Source organism: Psammomys obesus, unplaced genomic scaffold, assembly GCF_907164565.1.
Source record: "Psammomys obesus unplaced genomic scaffold, mPsaObe1.curated_primary_1811, whole genome shotgun sequence".
NCBI classification, from domain to species: domain Eukaryota; kingdom Metazoa; phylum Chordata; class Mammalia; order Rodentia; family Muridae; genus Psammomys; species Psammomys obesus.
In genome coordinates this window covers 22,697,205-22,709,215 of record NW_026596064.1, presented here as the reverse complement: position 1 = coordinate 22,709,215, position 12,011 = coordinate 22,697,205, and the positions used below count along the sequence as shown (strand labels likewise).

At 45.1% G+C, this 12,011-nt stretch overlaps 2 protein-coding genes across 6 annotated transcripts in view; one reads left to right on the top strand and one right to left on the bottom strand.

Annotated features, from left to right (window-relative positions):
• Positions 1–4,088, top strand: part of Boc (BOC cell adhesion associated, oncogene regulated) — a 71,766-nt gene extending 67,678 nt beyond the window's left edge. For 2 of the 4 annotated variants that reach the window (XM_055625173.1, XM_055625172.1), the window contains exons 15-19: positions 453–674; positions 1,328–1,557; positions 1,738–1,817; positions 2,305–2,495; positions 3,339–4,088. In XM_055625173.1, the coding sequence (XP_055481148.1) occupies positions 453–674; positions 1,328–1,557; positions 1,738–1,817; positions 2,305–2,495; positions 3,339–3,526 (911 nt within the window). In that variant the 3' untranslated portion in view covers positions 3,527–4,088. Of the gene's footprint in view, positions 1–452; positions 675–1,327; positions 1,558–1,737; positions 1,822–2,304; positions 2,496–3,338 lie in introns of those variants that run through there. The other 2 variants (XM_055625174.1, XM_055625175.1) reach the window with 2 other exon arrangements.
• Positions 4,089–6,606: 2,518 nt separating this feature from the next.
• The window catches only part of Cfap44 (cilia and flagella associated protein 44), a 75,121-nt gene continuing 69,716 nt past the window's right edge, over positions 6,607–12,011 (bottom strand). For both annotated transcript variants that reach the window (XM_055625049.1, XM_055625050.1), the window contains 3 exons: positions 9,231–9,391; positions 8,303–8,437; positions 6,607–7,068 (listed from right to left, as the gene is read on the bottom strand). In XM_055625049.1, coding sequence (XP_055481024.1) covers positions 6,877–7,068; positions 8,303–8,437; positions 9,231–9,391 — 488 coding nt within the window. In that variant the 3' untranslated portion in view covers positions 6,607–6,876. The remainder of the gene's footprint in view (positions 7,069–8,302; positions 8,438–9,230; positions 9,392–12,011) is intronic.

Here is a 12,011-nt window from a genome sequence, read left to right as displayed (position 1 = left end):
ACCAATTACCTCCTGTCTCAGAGCCCTCAAACGCCCTTCTCTGTGACCCAAGCTAATACCTAGCTTTTCCGATCTCTCCTTCTACCCAGGAATAGCAAAGCTGCGGCCAAGCTCTTCCACCCGAGTTCCCGAGCTGCCCTCACACATGTTAATTGCTCTTTCAGAAAACACGATGACCTATGTCCACTCTGACTCATCTGACTCGGTGCTTGGCTCACAGACTTGTGTTTTGAAATAGGTTTCAGGCCACCTCGGCCACACATTGCACGTTAGGAACCAGTGTCATGACAAGTTAGGCACATGATTCAAATAAAGGATATTGAGGCGCTTGTCTCGGGAGCTTGGCCCCATTCCCTACATCCATGATGATTGGGGTGTTTCGTTTTTTCTGTTTGCTGTAAAGAAAATGATTGTGAAATAGATACTGACGTGAGCTTTGCCTTCAACTGTAGCTCGGAAAATTTCTGGTCAGCCTGGCCGGCCCTCACCTTTAACCCTGGCCCCACCACAGCCCCCACCACTAGAAAGTGTGGAGCGGCCGGTGGGCACTGGAGCCATGGTGGCACGGGCCAGCGACCTGCCGTATCTGATCGTCGGGGTTGTTTTGGGCTCTATCGTCCTCATCATCGTCACCTTCATCCCCTTCTGCCTATGGAGGGCCTGGTCCAAGCAGAGTGAGTACCACACCTCAGCCCAGAGGGGAAGGAGGTCGGGGAGAGAGAGGATCTTAAGCCCACCAAGCAGGCCAGCGCTCAGGCCGGCCCAGGTGGTCTAGTTCTGCCTCCCTGGAGGGTCAGGTGGTTCCAGAAGTCCCACAGGAACGGTGATTATCTGCAGCTGGGCCCTTCCCTCTTGGCTTGCGCACCTCTATCAAGAGCAAGTGTCCTTTTGTACCTCTGGTGCTGGGTAATGATCAGCTCTGTCTTTTCCTCATCTCTGAAGCTGTTTCTCAAACAGTTGTTCTTATTCATCTTGTCCCCATCTCATCCCGTTTTCTCCTCTCTGTCCAGTGGGAGCTGCTTTGAGCCTTGCCTTGCTACTGGGCTAACCTGACTTGCCCACGGATTTCTGCTTCAAATAGCAATGCCCACAGCTGAGTCCCCCCGCTAAACGATGGCCCTTTTCACTCATCATCGCTCCCTAAGCCATTTTCCATTGTCTTTCTATCTGTCTCACTTTAAAGAAGAAACGGGTGATGGGAAGACTTAGGAAAAGTATTCTCAGGCTCTTGGACAGTCACCTCCCTGCCTCTATCCCCTGACGAGATGAGTGTGGGGCTTTTCCAGCTGTCAGAAGTTAAGAATACCTCTGTCTTCTGTTCTTCCAGAACACACAACAGATCTGGCTTTTCCTCGAAGTGCCCTCCTGTCTTCCTCCTGCCAGTACACAATGGTGCCATTGGGAGGACTTCCAGGCCACCAAGCCAATGGGCAGCCCTACCTCATCAATGGGAGGGCCTGTGTCAGCCGACTGCATGGAAGCAGGGGCTGCCCGGCTGCTGCAGTGGGCTGTCCAGGCAGGAAGCCTCAGCAGCACTGCCCAGGGGAACTTGCACAGGTAATGGGCTCCTGAGTTGGTCCCCAGGGGCACATATTGGAAAGATAATGAGCTACCACTCTGTCTTTCTCCCTGGTCATCCAGGGCTGCTGGATGGGCTCCCTATAGTCAACGGCAGCCCATCACACTGGAAAGTTCCTTGGACTCCTGGCATGACCTTTCATTCTTCTCTCCTTCAAGCAGCGGGAAGACACTCACAGCCTACTGAGGCAGACCATTGTCAGCAACGGATATGACCCTCAGAGCCAGCAAGTTGCCAGGTAACCAGGCCCCTCCCATTCCTGCTTTTATTCCCAAGTCTCCAAATCCCCCATTCCCTTTAGATCCTCATGTCCAAAGTCTGTCATCCAGAGCAGAGCAGAGCTTCCTGCAGGGATCCCCAAGTTTGGCATTTGTACGCCCTGGGACAGTCGCCCCATGGGTGAGGTGCTGTGTGCACAGTTAAGATCCTCCTTCTCCTCCTTCAGTTGCTTCTTAGCGTCTGTCACTCACTGGCTCACCAAAACCCTTGAGGTAGAACCAGCTTTGCCTAGAGGCCCCTGAACAGCCAGTTTGTCACCTCTCATAATAGAACTAAACTATCACTGGCCGAATTCAGTGTGGCATCTCACACGGAATGAAGGATGTGTGTGCTCTCAGCTCTGACCTGCTCTGATGCTTCTCGATGATAGGAAAGGTGTCGGGGCATGAGAATCCAGGCCCATTCTGCCCTGCCTTATCCACCCCATCTGGTCTCGTACAATGCAGAGGTCCCAAGTCCAGCTCGGAAGAAGGCTCTTTCTTATACACACTGCCTGATGACTCAAGTCACCAGCTGCTCCGACCTCAAGATTGCTGTCACCTCCAGAAGCAACCTGCCACCACATGCCAGGCAGCAGTGAGGAGGGCACCTGAGGGTCCTGGGCTGGAAGCTTCGTGGGACCCTCCGTATCACTCAGGTCAGCCAGGGGCAGCAAAGAGAACTTGTCTGATAAGTTCACCTATAACCCAGCAATGGCTTCGAGGAGAGGGACTTGAGTTGGGGGTGAATGGCCACGCTTCTTTGCTAATAAAGGCCTGAAGGGCCATGGGGCATTACCAGTCTGATTCCAACTGTAACTGTGGTCCTCAAAGCTGAGAGGAAAGGCATTCTCTGTTCCAAAAGGAAGAAGCCTATTCGGTCTCCGCATTTCGGATTCAGGGCCGCTCGCAGGTTCTTTCTGCCTCTCTCATCCCCTTGCTCTGTTGAGTCATGCTGCAATTAGGGAGTGGTTCTCGTCAGTCATCAGGGAGCCACTCTGGCATACACATCATCATTGTACCTGTGTGCTTCCGCAGAACTTGTTCTTCCGGGGCCAACCCTGCCCATGGCTCCCCCCGTACCTACTCCAAGCAAATCTACAAGTACCGCTTGGTACTTCAGAGGATTAGCTGGTGTTTCTTAGCTTCCAGGAGTGCATGTCCCTTCCATGATAATCCAGGACCCTGTCCCTAGGGTCCATTAAATTATATGTATATAAAATCAGAGCCAGGCCAATCATTGTGAAAACTAGATTTGGTTGGACAAGGGGAATGGATTGTGAGGTAGGACATAGCTTGGATCTCTAGAGAGCTGGGTCTCCCTTTGTGTTTCATGTTGGATAGCCAGGGGCCAAAAGCCAAGTGCTAAGATCTGTTGTACCAACAAAGGTGTTGGGTCCTTCCCTTCCAGGGCCAGTGTGAGTAGCCACAGGCAGAAATTAGCTCAGGACTGTTTGGTGAGTCTGGATTTTAATGTCGCCTCTTCCCCTCCCCCTCCACAGGGCCCCGGTGCTGCTTAGGCCTCGCACCAGTTGAAGAAGTAGACAGTTCTGACTCCTGCCAAGTGGGTGGAGGAGACTGGTGTGCCCAGCACTCTTCGGGGACCTACACGGGACAGGAACTTGGGATACACCTCTCTCCTAGCCCGTCAGTTCACGTGTCTTTTGAAACACCACCTCCCACAATTTAAGGCCAAAGCTAATATCCCAGAAAGACTATGTATTGTTTGTTTGTAAGAAACAGAGAAAATTGGTATTTATTTTTCTATTATAGCCATATTTATATATTTATGCACTTGTAAATAAAATGTATATGTGTTTCTATAATTCTGGAGAGATATGGAATCCTCCCCTTTATGGCACAGGAGGAAAATGGTGAGGCAGGTAAGGTAACTGGAGTCCGGCAGAAATGAGTAGCACAGACTGGCAGGCTTCAAGTGGCCCCAGAGCCAGCAGCAGCCTGGGGCCGCAGCAGGCCCTCGGTGTGTTGGCGAAGAATGCTAAGCACACTCTTCATGAAAAGCACAAAGAGGGAAGAGGGAAGGCCATGCTTGGGACCACCTGGAAGCTACTCGGATTTGGTGGCACGGGACACATTTCCCAAGATGCCAGCAGAAACAACCCAGATGTGTACAGCACTCTATAAGCATTAACAACCTCCCAGAATCAATAATCGGTGGCAAAGAATCTCTGTAAAAACAAACACTGTAACTTCTAAATAAATGTTTAGTCTTCCTCGTAACCGTCAACTTAGTCATGCCTGAGTCAGCGTTTTCCTTCCATGTCAGGAGTCTGTGAGTGGCCGGGAGAATAACCGCTCGTGAGGACTTGTAATCCACGAAGTGATAAGATCAGGAAACGGTAGCAGATGTTTTTCATATTTTTTGTCTTTTTTTAAACAATGAACTTGGTGTTTGGATTCATGGAAAATGACCTTAATAACTGTTTACTCCAAGAGGGGATTCACAGAGAGGAAGCAAATTCATTACCCTCTTACTGGAACGAACGGAGGTGGGCATAGCTCTACACTGCCCATTAACATGCGGTCCCTAACAGGCTCCCTTTCCTACATTCTGAAGTTACCGTTGCTGGAGGAGTTGACTCACTGCAGACCAACGTTTAGTGCTGTTCCGCCAAAAGATCATCTGTAGGTGTGTGTGTGTGTGTGTGTTTGTGTGTGTGTGTGTAGCCTAAAACCTTTATGTGTGGGACTGGATTTAATTGGAAACTTAAATTTTTAATGCAAGTCTTCAAAACATTTTGAGTGTTCATTGTATGGGGAGGGGTTGTGTATTTCAGGAAAATGAAGAGTTGAAATTCAGCCTGACACATTTAAATTTCTTAAGAATTGTATCGGACTGCTTCTCCTCAAAGAACTTGGTACACAGGATCTTAGGTAGCCTGGGACCCGCCGCCTTCAGCCTGTTTGGGGCAAGTGCACCACCTGCTGGCCACAAGGAGTACCACGCCTGCCCTTCTGTGGCCTTGCATCCATTTTCCATAAAGGTGGCCACATAGACCAAAACTGTCCTCAAAACGCAGCATGATTTTCAGGAAGGCAGTACCTTTAAAGCATTTATTGAAATGAGTGTAAGGAACTTAGAAATTATAGTACAGAGGTGTGAGCCCAGAAGAGTGGTAGTAAGATGTATGAGTCTGAACACTGGCATTGAAGCCTTCCAGGTCACTGACCTCCAGAGGAGGAATGGGCAGAGGTAATGTTTGCAGTCTTTGTTAACCCAGCTTAAACCTGAGCTGAAGTGAACTTGCCAGACTGTTGGAAGCTCATTTAAAAAAAAATCCTCATTTTTGCTTTTTTGTCTTCGTGATCTAAAGTAAGCGTCAGAGTGGATTTTGGTGAACTCCGTTGAAAGCAGCATATAGACAACCTACTTCTGGGATTCTCCCTGAACAGACTGATGAAATCCCCCAGGCTTCCTAAGATCCTGTTTATCAAATCTTCTACCAGATTGTTGAGCCCCTCAAACCCTCCAACTTCTGGCGAGATATATGGTCTTTTTTATTTACTTTTATTTTACGTGCATTGATGTTTTGCCTGCATGTGTGTCTGTGTGAGGGTGTCAGATCTTGGAGTTACAGGCATCTGTCAGCAACCATGCGGGGGCTGGTAATTGAACCCAGGGCCTCTGGAAGAGCAGTCAGTGCTCTTAACCACTGAACCATCTCTCAAGCCCCAAGATAACCCCCCTTTTAAAGCTAAGTTTTGAGTCAGTTTTTACACACTAATGAGAAACAAATATTATGATTAGCACCAGTTTGCTTTTCTTCTTCTTTTTCTTTTTCTTCTTCTTTCTTTTCTTCTTCAAGATAGGGTTTCTCTGTGTAGCCTTGGTTGTCCTGGACTAATTTTGGGGACCAGGATGACCTTAAACTCACAGAGATCTGCCTGCCTCTGCCTCCCCAAGTGCTGGGATTACAGGAGTGGAATTACACTGTGGAAAGGCATGGGCATGTCTGTCTTTATTTCTGGCAAATGAGCTCACAGATGTGCAGTACAGAAACTCGCAAAGACTCTCCGGTACCACCTCTAGCACAGCAGAGATGTATAGTACAGGTGTGAATGGCACACCTAAGAATCCAAAGTGACAGGATTACAAGGACAACAAGTCTCGGGGTGTTCAGTCTGTGAGGGATGCAGTGATGAGCTTCAATAAACCTTTCCCTGAGACCAGAAAAACACACTTGAGTTTAAAATAGTCAAAAGTAGCTATTAGAGTTAGTCCCTTGGAGATATAAAAATCTATTTCATCTCGAAAATGAACCCTGACAGAAGGCACTGGACACTGGAAAGCCGGAGAGGAGTGCATAGAATTCTGATGGAGTCCCAAAGAGCCTAGCCAGAGAGACAACTTCCCTGACTGACTTGCTTTGGAAAATGTGAGCCTTGGAATTGAGGGTGTGCAGAAACTGTGGGTGACTCAGGAAGCTGCCTCTGCCAACACAAAGCTAGCCGTTTCCCTGCCTCTGTCTGCAATCCCTCAGTCCCCAGCCCTCAAATAACTGCCTTCGGAAGTCAACAATAGCAACGCTCACATTTGCATTTCTTATTCTAAGTTATTATTGGCAAGACAGTTTGCCTTTTCCTCTTATGTCCTTTCACAGACTATTTAACACAAATGGTTTATTTTCTAAAGATCCAAGGGCTAAGAAAAGGGAGTTTCCTCATGTGTTGCTGAATAATAGTTTTGTTTGCCAATGGCTAAGTATTCAGAATACCAGAAAAACAGATCCCCCCCCCCCGCCCCCGACACCATAATATCTAACAGCAGCTTTCTTACAAGATTCAGCCTTCTTCATATTCAAGTTAGGCCGAATGCAGCTAACTGTCTTAACACAGTCATAACTACACGTCAAATGACACAGTGATTTCTAACCTAAACGTTGTTAATTCACACAGCAGGATCCTTTTTTTATGCTCTCACTAAGGCTGGCTTTACAGTGGGAGAGCTGTCCTTGGTGATGGGGGAGTGGAGCTGATGAATTCTGCGGCAACTCGAGCAGAAATGAGAAGACAGCAAACTCATTCGTCCGTTAAGTTCGTTTCATCCACTTGTGGGTGTCTGATGGGTGGAAGGATGAGCCCCCCCTTCTTCCGCAAAACAGCAATCTCTTCCTTTAAGGCCAGGATCTTCTCTGATTGCAGTTGGACCAGTTCCATGACCTTCCGTTTTGCCACTTCATCTGCTTTCCGGGGACCCTGGAAGGCATTTCCCTGTTTGGGGGAGAAACAAAAACAAAAACACCTCTCTTAAAGTCCATTTAAATAGCTACTGCCTCAGAGGGAGACTTTTCAATCCACTACCAAAGCCTCACACCTAAAATGTGCACCTTTGGACAACTTTTGAGATTCATCCTTGCTTTGGAAGTAACTTTAAGTTATCTATCAGTCCTTAAGGACTTGGAGAGCTCATTACCAGGACTGAGGAGAGACACAAAGACAAGAAAAACTAAGGGGACCTAAGATGGGAGAAGACGACTTCACACTGGAGTTATAGCTTCTCGAATTCTAGCACAGTTAAAATCTGCTATGGGGGCTGCCTGTATAGAAGCAGCTTTTCTTTTTTACAGATATTTCAAGTAAAAAATATAAAAATAGCTATGAATGATGCACACAGTTGAAGCACATGTGACCTTAGGGCATGGTCTTTCTTCGTTCCTAGCTGAAAACTGTGATTTTCTGTAATCTTATGAACAAGACTATGCAAATGTCACTTACGGTTAAAAACTTGTCCGTTCCCATGGGCCACCCTTGTGGCCCATGGTTTTCTCTGCCAGTTACCTCAGTTTACATTTCGAACAAGTTCCCAACTGACACAGATGCTGTTCCTCAGGGGATCATAATTTGAAAATACCTGGCTTAAATTATTTCCAGGATGCTTAAAGAAAATATAAGGTATGGAGGACCAAGAAAGCCGACTGGCAGGCTTTTTGTTTGCTTGTTTTTTTGCAGCTACTACAGAAGGTGTCAGGCTACTAGAGGATAAGATACCCGTCATGTGCTCTGTAGTAAGGACATTTCTTGGGCTCACTATAGATTCCACAGTGACAAATTGTGAAATCCTCTAGAAAAAATAGCAAGCATTCCATAAGGTAACATGTAGGACTCTGTAGTTCAAGGTCCCCGCTTCCTGTCAAGTGAAATCAGCATATTGAAAGCAGGCACTGACACCAACCAAATTTCGGGAGCCCATTAGCATCATTTCCTATGCCTCATACCGTATATCTCCAAGACTGAGGTAAAGCCCATAGAGGAGTGTTCATATGCACTCATGACACACACGGGGCACTGGATGATGCCAGTCCCCTCAGGAAGCCACTCTAAGGAGGCCAAGAGACAGTATCCAGGGACAGACGGCCTGGAAGTGGTCCAGGGTCAAGGTCTCTTTCCATGCCAGTGCTGTGCAGGGCTTTAGACTTTGCAAAGGGCACGAAGCAAAGGAGCGCACCTGCTGGTTCTGGAGTGTGTTCAACCTGGAATCGAGTTTCTTCTTTTCCACCACCAGATCATTCATCTGGTGAAGCTTCCTGGTGTGTTCTTTTGTCTTCATCATCAGTTCCCACCTCACTTGGGCAATCTTTTCCTGCCAGGGAAGGTAAGTGGAAAACGGACCGAGTGAATAGGAGAGGAAATAAAATGAGCATACGGTTCAATCAGGACCATCGCTGGGGACATAGCTCAAAGGCAGAGTGTTTTCCAAGCATGTGTCAGGCCTTGGGTTCAATACTTAAAACTAGAAAGAAAAAAAAAAAGTAAATTTAAAGCTGACCATGCCAAGGGAACACTATGGGAACATGAAACTATAACTTGAAGCAAGTAAGAAAGCGTAAGCAGGGGCATTTGTAATGAGTCTGGTTCGATTAAAGAAAACTGTAAAACTCCTGCCGGCATACTTAATGACTTGAATTCCCTCAGTGGGACCCACTGGTGGAAGATGAAAACTAACTCCTGAAAGTTGTCCTCTGACCTCCACAGATGCGCTATGCCTCTGGTGCATGCACATATGAATAACTATGTAAGTGTAATTTGTTAGCGATGCCGGGGACTGAACCCAGGATCTTGCACAAGCTGGGCAACTGACGGCACTACATCACTGAGCTGCAACCCCAAGCCCTCCAAACTGGAATAGCAGGCCAAAGCTATTAAGCAGAGCAACTGGGATTCTCAGAGAACAGCCGTCCCACGTCCCAAACCGTGAGAGCATATATACTTTAATGCAACACTTGTCTCTTCAAGATAGACAAGTCTCTCTCCTTAAAAAGGGAGACAGTCCTGGGTACTCCACAGAGAGTTCCCAGGAGCCGCTTCAGCCTGGCCAGGATTTTAGAACTCCCTCAAAGGTAGCCAAAGAAGACGGCCTCTTGCCTTCTCCTCACCTCCCACATCCTTAACTCCTTTGCGTTTGCTATCTCCTTTCGAAGCTTTTTGATCTTCAGTTCCTCGAGGGCTGAGTTAACAGAAAGGGTCTGGAGGGCTTCCAGATTGATCACGCGCCCGAACTTGCTGATCATCAGGTCACGGACTGTTTCTTCCATTTCTGAAAGACAGTTGCTGTCTCAGTCTTTTTCATTTTCAAAACTCCGCCTAAAACATGCTCATTTCCCCTAAGTGACTTTTACTCTCTGATCTCTGTCCCTGCCCAACCATGGGTGGGCTCCAACTAGATGATTATCTGATTTTTATCATGGACAGCTACAGAATCTAATATAAGAATGGAGCAGGCACTAACTAGGACTTTCCATTCTTACTCCAAGCGGTGAGCCCTGCGGTCCTTCTCCACCCCTTTGCCATGCCCCTCTCTTTCCCATACCTCCTCTCGTTTACTCCTCTCCACATTTCATCTTGGAAAAGAATAGTCAATGAAAGGGTCTTTTCATTAGGCTGCATAAGGTACCACAGCTTTACAGGTTCCAAAGCAGTAGCATACTAGCTAAGAATACAAAAGAATGGCTTTTTTTTTTTTTTTTTTTTTTTTTTTTAGAAATGGAACACCAAACACATAATTGGCAATGGTGGTTCTCTCTGGATAAGGAAAAACAAGAGAATGCACCTCTCACAGGTGGCTGCTACAATACTGGCAAAGCAAGTTGGGAGGAACATTTATCAGATTCATTTTGCTTTGATACCTGATAACTTACACATAAGTTCCACCTACCACACATTATAGAAAGTATTTTAATAGATAATCATCCTCCTATTGTGCACATGACACACCGCCTTAATTTCGGGTAGATTGCAAACACAATGTAACATTAATAATACAGGAAGCTAAAAAATACAGGTTTTAAAACACCGATTAAAAATTTATATACATTTATCGTGTATAACATGCCATTCTGAAATGTGAATTGGGTAAGGATTGAACTGAGCTACTTAAGTGTATTACTTCACAAGCTCATCCCCGGTCTGGCCTTCTGGCCGTGTGTGTGTGTGTGTGTGTGTGTGTGTGTGTGTGTGTGTGTGTAGAATACTTCAAATCTATTCTCTCTTTTATGACTCACTTATTTTTATTTTATGTGCATTGATGTTTTGCCTGCATCTGTGTCTGTGTGAGGGAGTTATGGGCAGCTGAGAGCTACCATGTGGTTGCTGGGAGTTGAACCCAGGTCCTCTGGAAGAGCAGCCTTAACCTCTTGACCTCTGAATCATGTCTCCAGCCCCTAAAAATCTATTCTCTTAGCAATTTTAAAGACTACAATAATTGTTGTTAACTAGTCACCACATAGTATATACAAATACTTTTGAATCTATTTCTCTTGTTTCCCTAAAATTTTGTAGTACCAAACCGACACCTCCCCCATCCCACCCCCACCCCCACCACACCCAAGAGGCCTCTGCTAACCATCAAACTCTACTTTACACTTCTGAGGGTTGTGTTTTTTGAGGAGGGCCCAGGCTGCCTTCACATCTGCGCCCCTCTTCACTTAGCTTTCTGAAAGCTGAGATAGCAGCTGTGTGCCACCATTCCTGACGGGCTTAACAATTTTTTAGTAAATCGCATGTTAGTAAAATCACATGGTGTTTTAGTTTTCAGTGCCTGGCTTATTTTGCTTAACACAGTGCCCCCCAGGTTCATCTAAACTATCGTAAAATGACAGTATCTTGGTCTTTTTTAAGGCTACTAATACTACCATTGTACTAATACTAATGTGTAACTAGTTGTTATGATTAGTACATTTTCTTCGTCCATTCATCTGCTGTTGAAACTCTTGGGTTCTTTCTGTATCTTAGCTGTTACAGAAGTGCTGCATTGAGCCTGAGCGTGCAGACAGACAGCCGTCAACATACTGGTCTCATTCCCATTGTGTATACATCCCACAGACTGACTGCATCATCAAAACTTACCTTTGTTTGTTTGTTTGTTTGTTTGTTTGTTTGTTTCAAAATAGGGTCTCAGTATGTAGGCCAGGCTGTCCGGAAACTCACTACACAGAGAAGGCGGGCCTGGAAGTCACAGATCTGCCAGTCTCTGTCTCCCAAGTGCTGGGATTAAAGGCACCTGCTACTACTCCCAGCCAAAACTTATCTTTAACCAAAGGGTTTCTTGAAAAGATGCAATATGCACATCACAGATAGATAAATTTAGTGTATAAGACTTAAAATACTTAAATATATTAAGGTGAAAACCTTAATATAGAGGAAAAAAATAGTTAATCCAATGAGGACACACAATGACCTGGAATCTTAAGAATTCCCTAAAATCAAAACAAAACAAACAAAAAAAAAAAGTAAATGAAAAATGAGCAGATTATAACAGGGATAATAGAAAGGAACATAAGAAGGGCATATAACTGTGTGTGAAGATGTTCCATCTAACAAAAGAAATGTAACTAAAAACCCAAATGAAGTACATTTACACATCCACCAGAATATAATATAATATAATATAATATAATATAATATAATATAATGTAATGTAATGTAATGTAATGTAATGTAATGTAATGTAATGTAATGTAATATAATGTAATATGTAATATGTAATATGTAATATTGATGTATGTAATATAATATGTATAATATTACATTATTGTTATGTTGTATTATATATTTTATTTTATATATTATAGTATATTACATTACATTATATATTACATTACATTACATTACATTATATTATATTATATTATATTATATTATATTATATTATATTATAT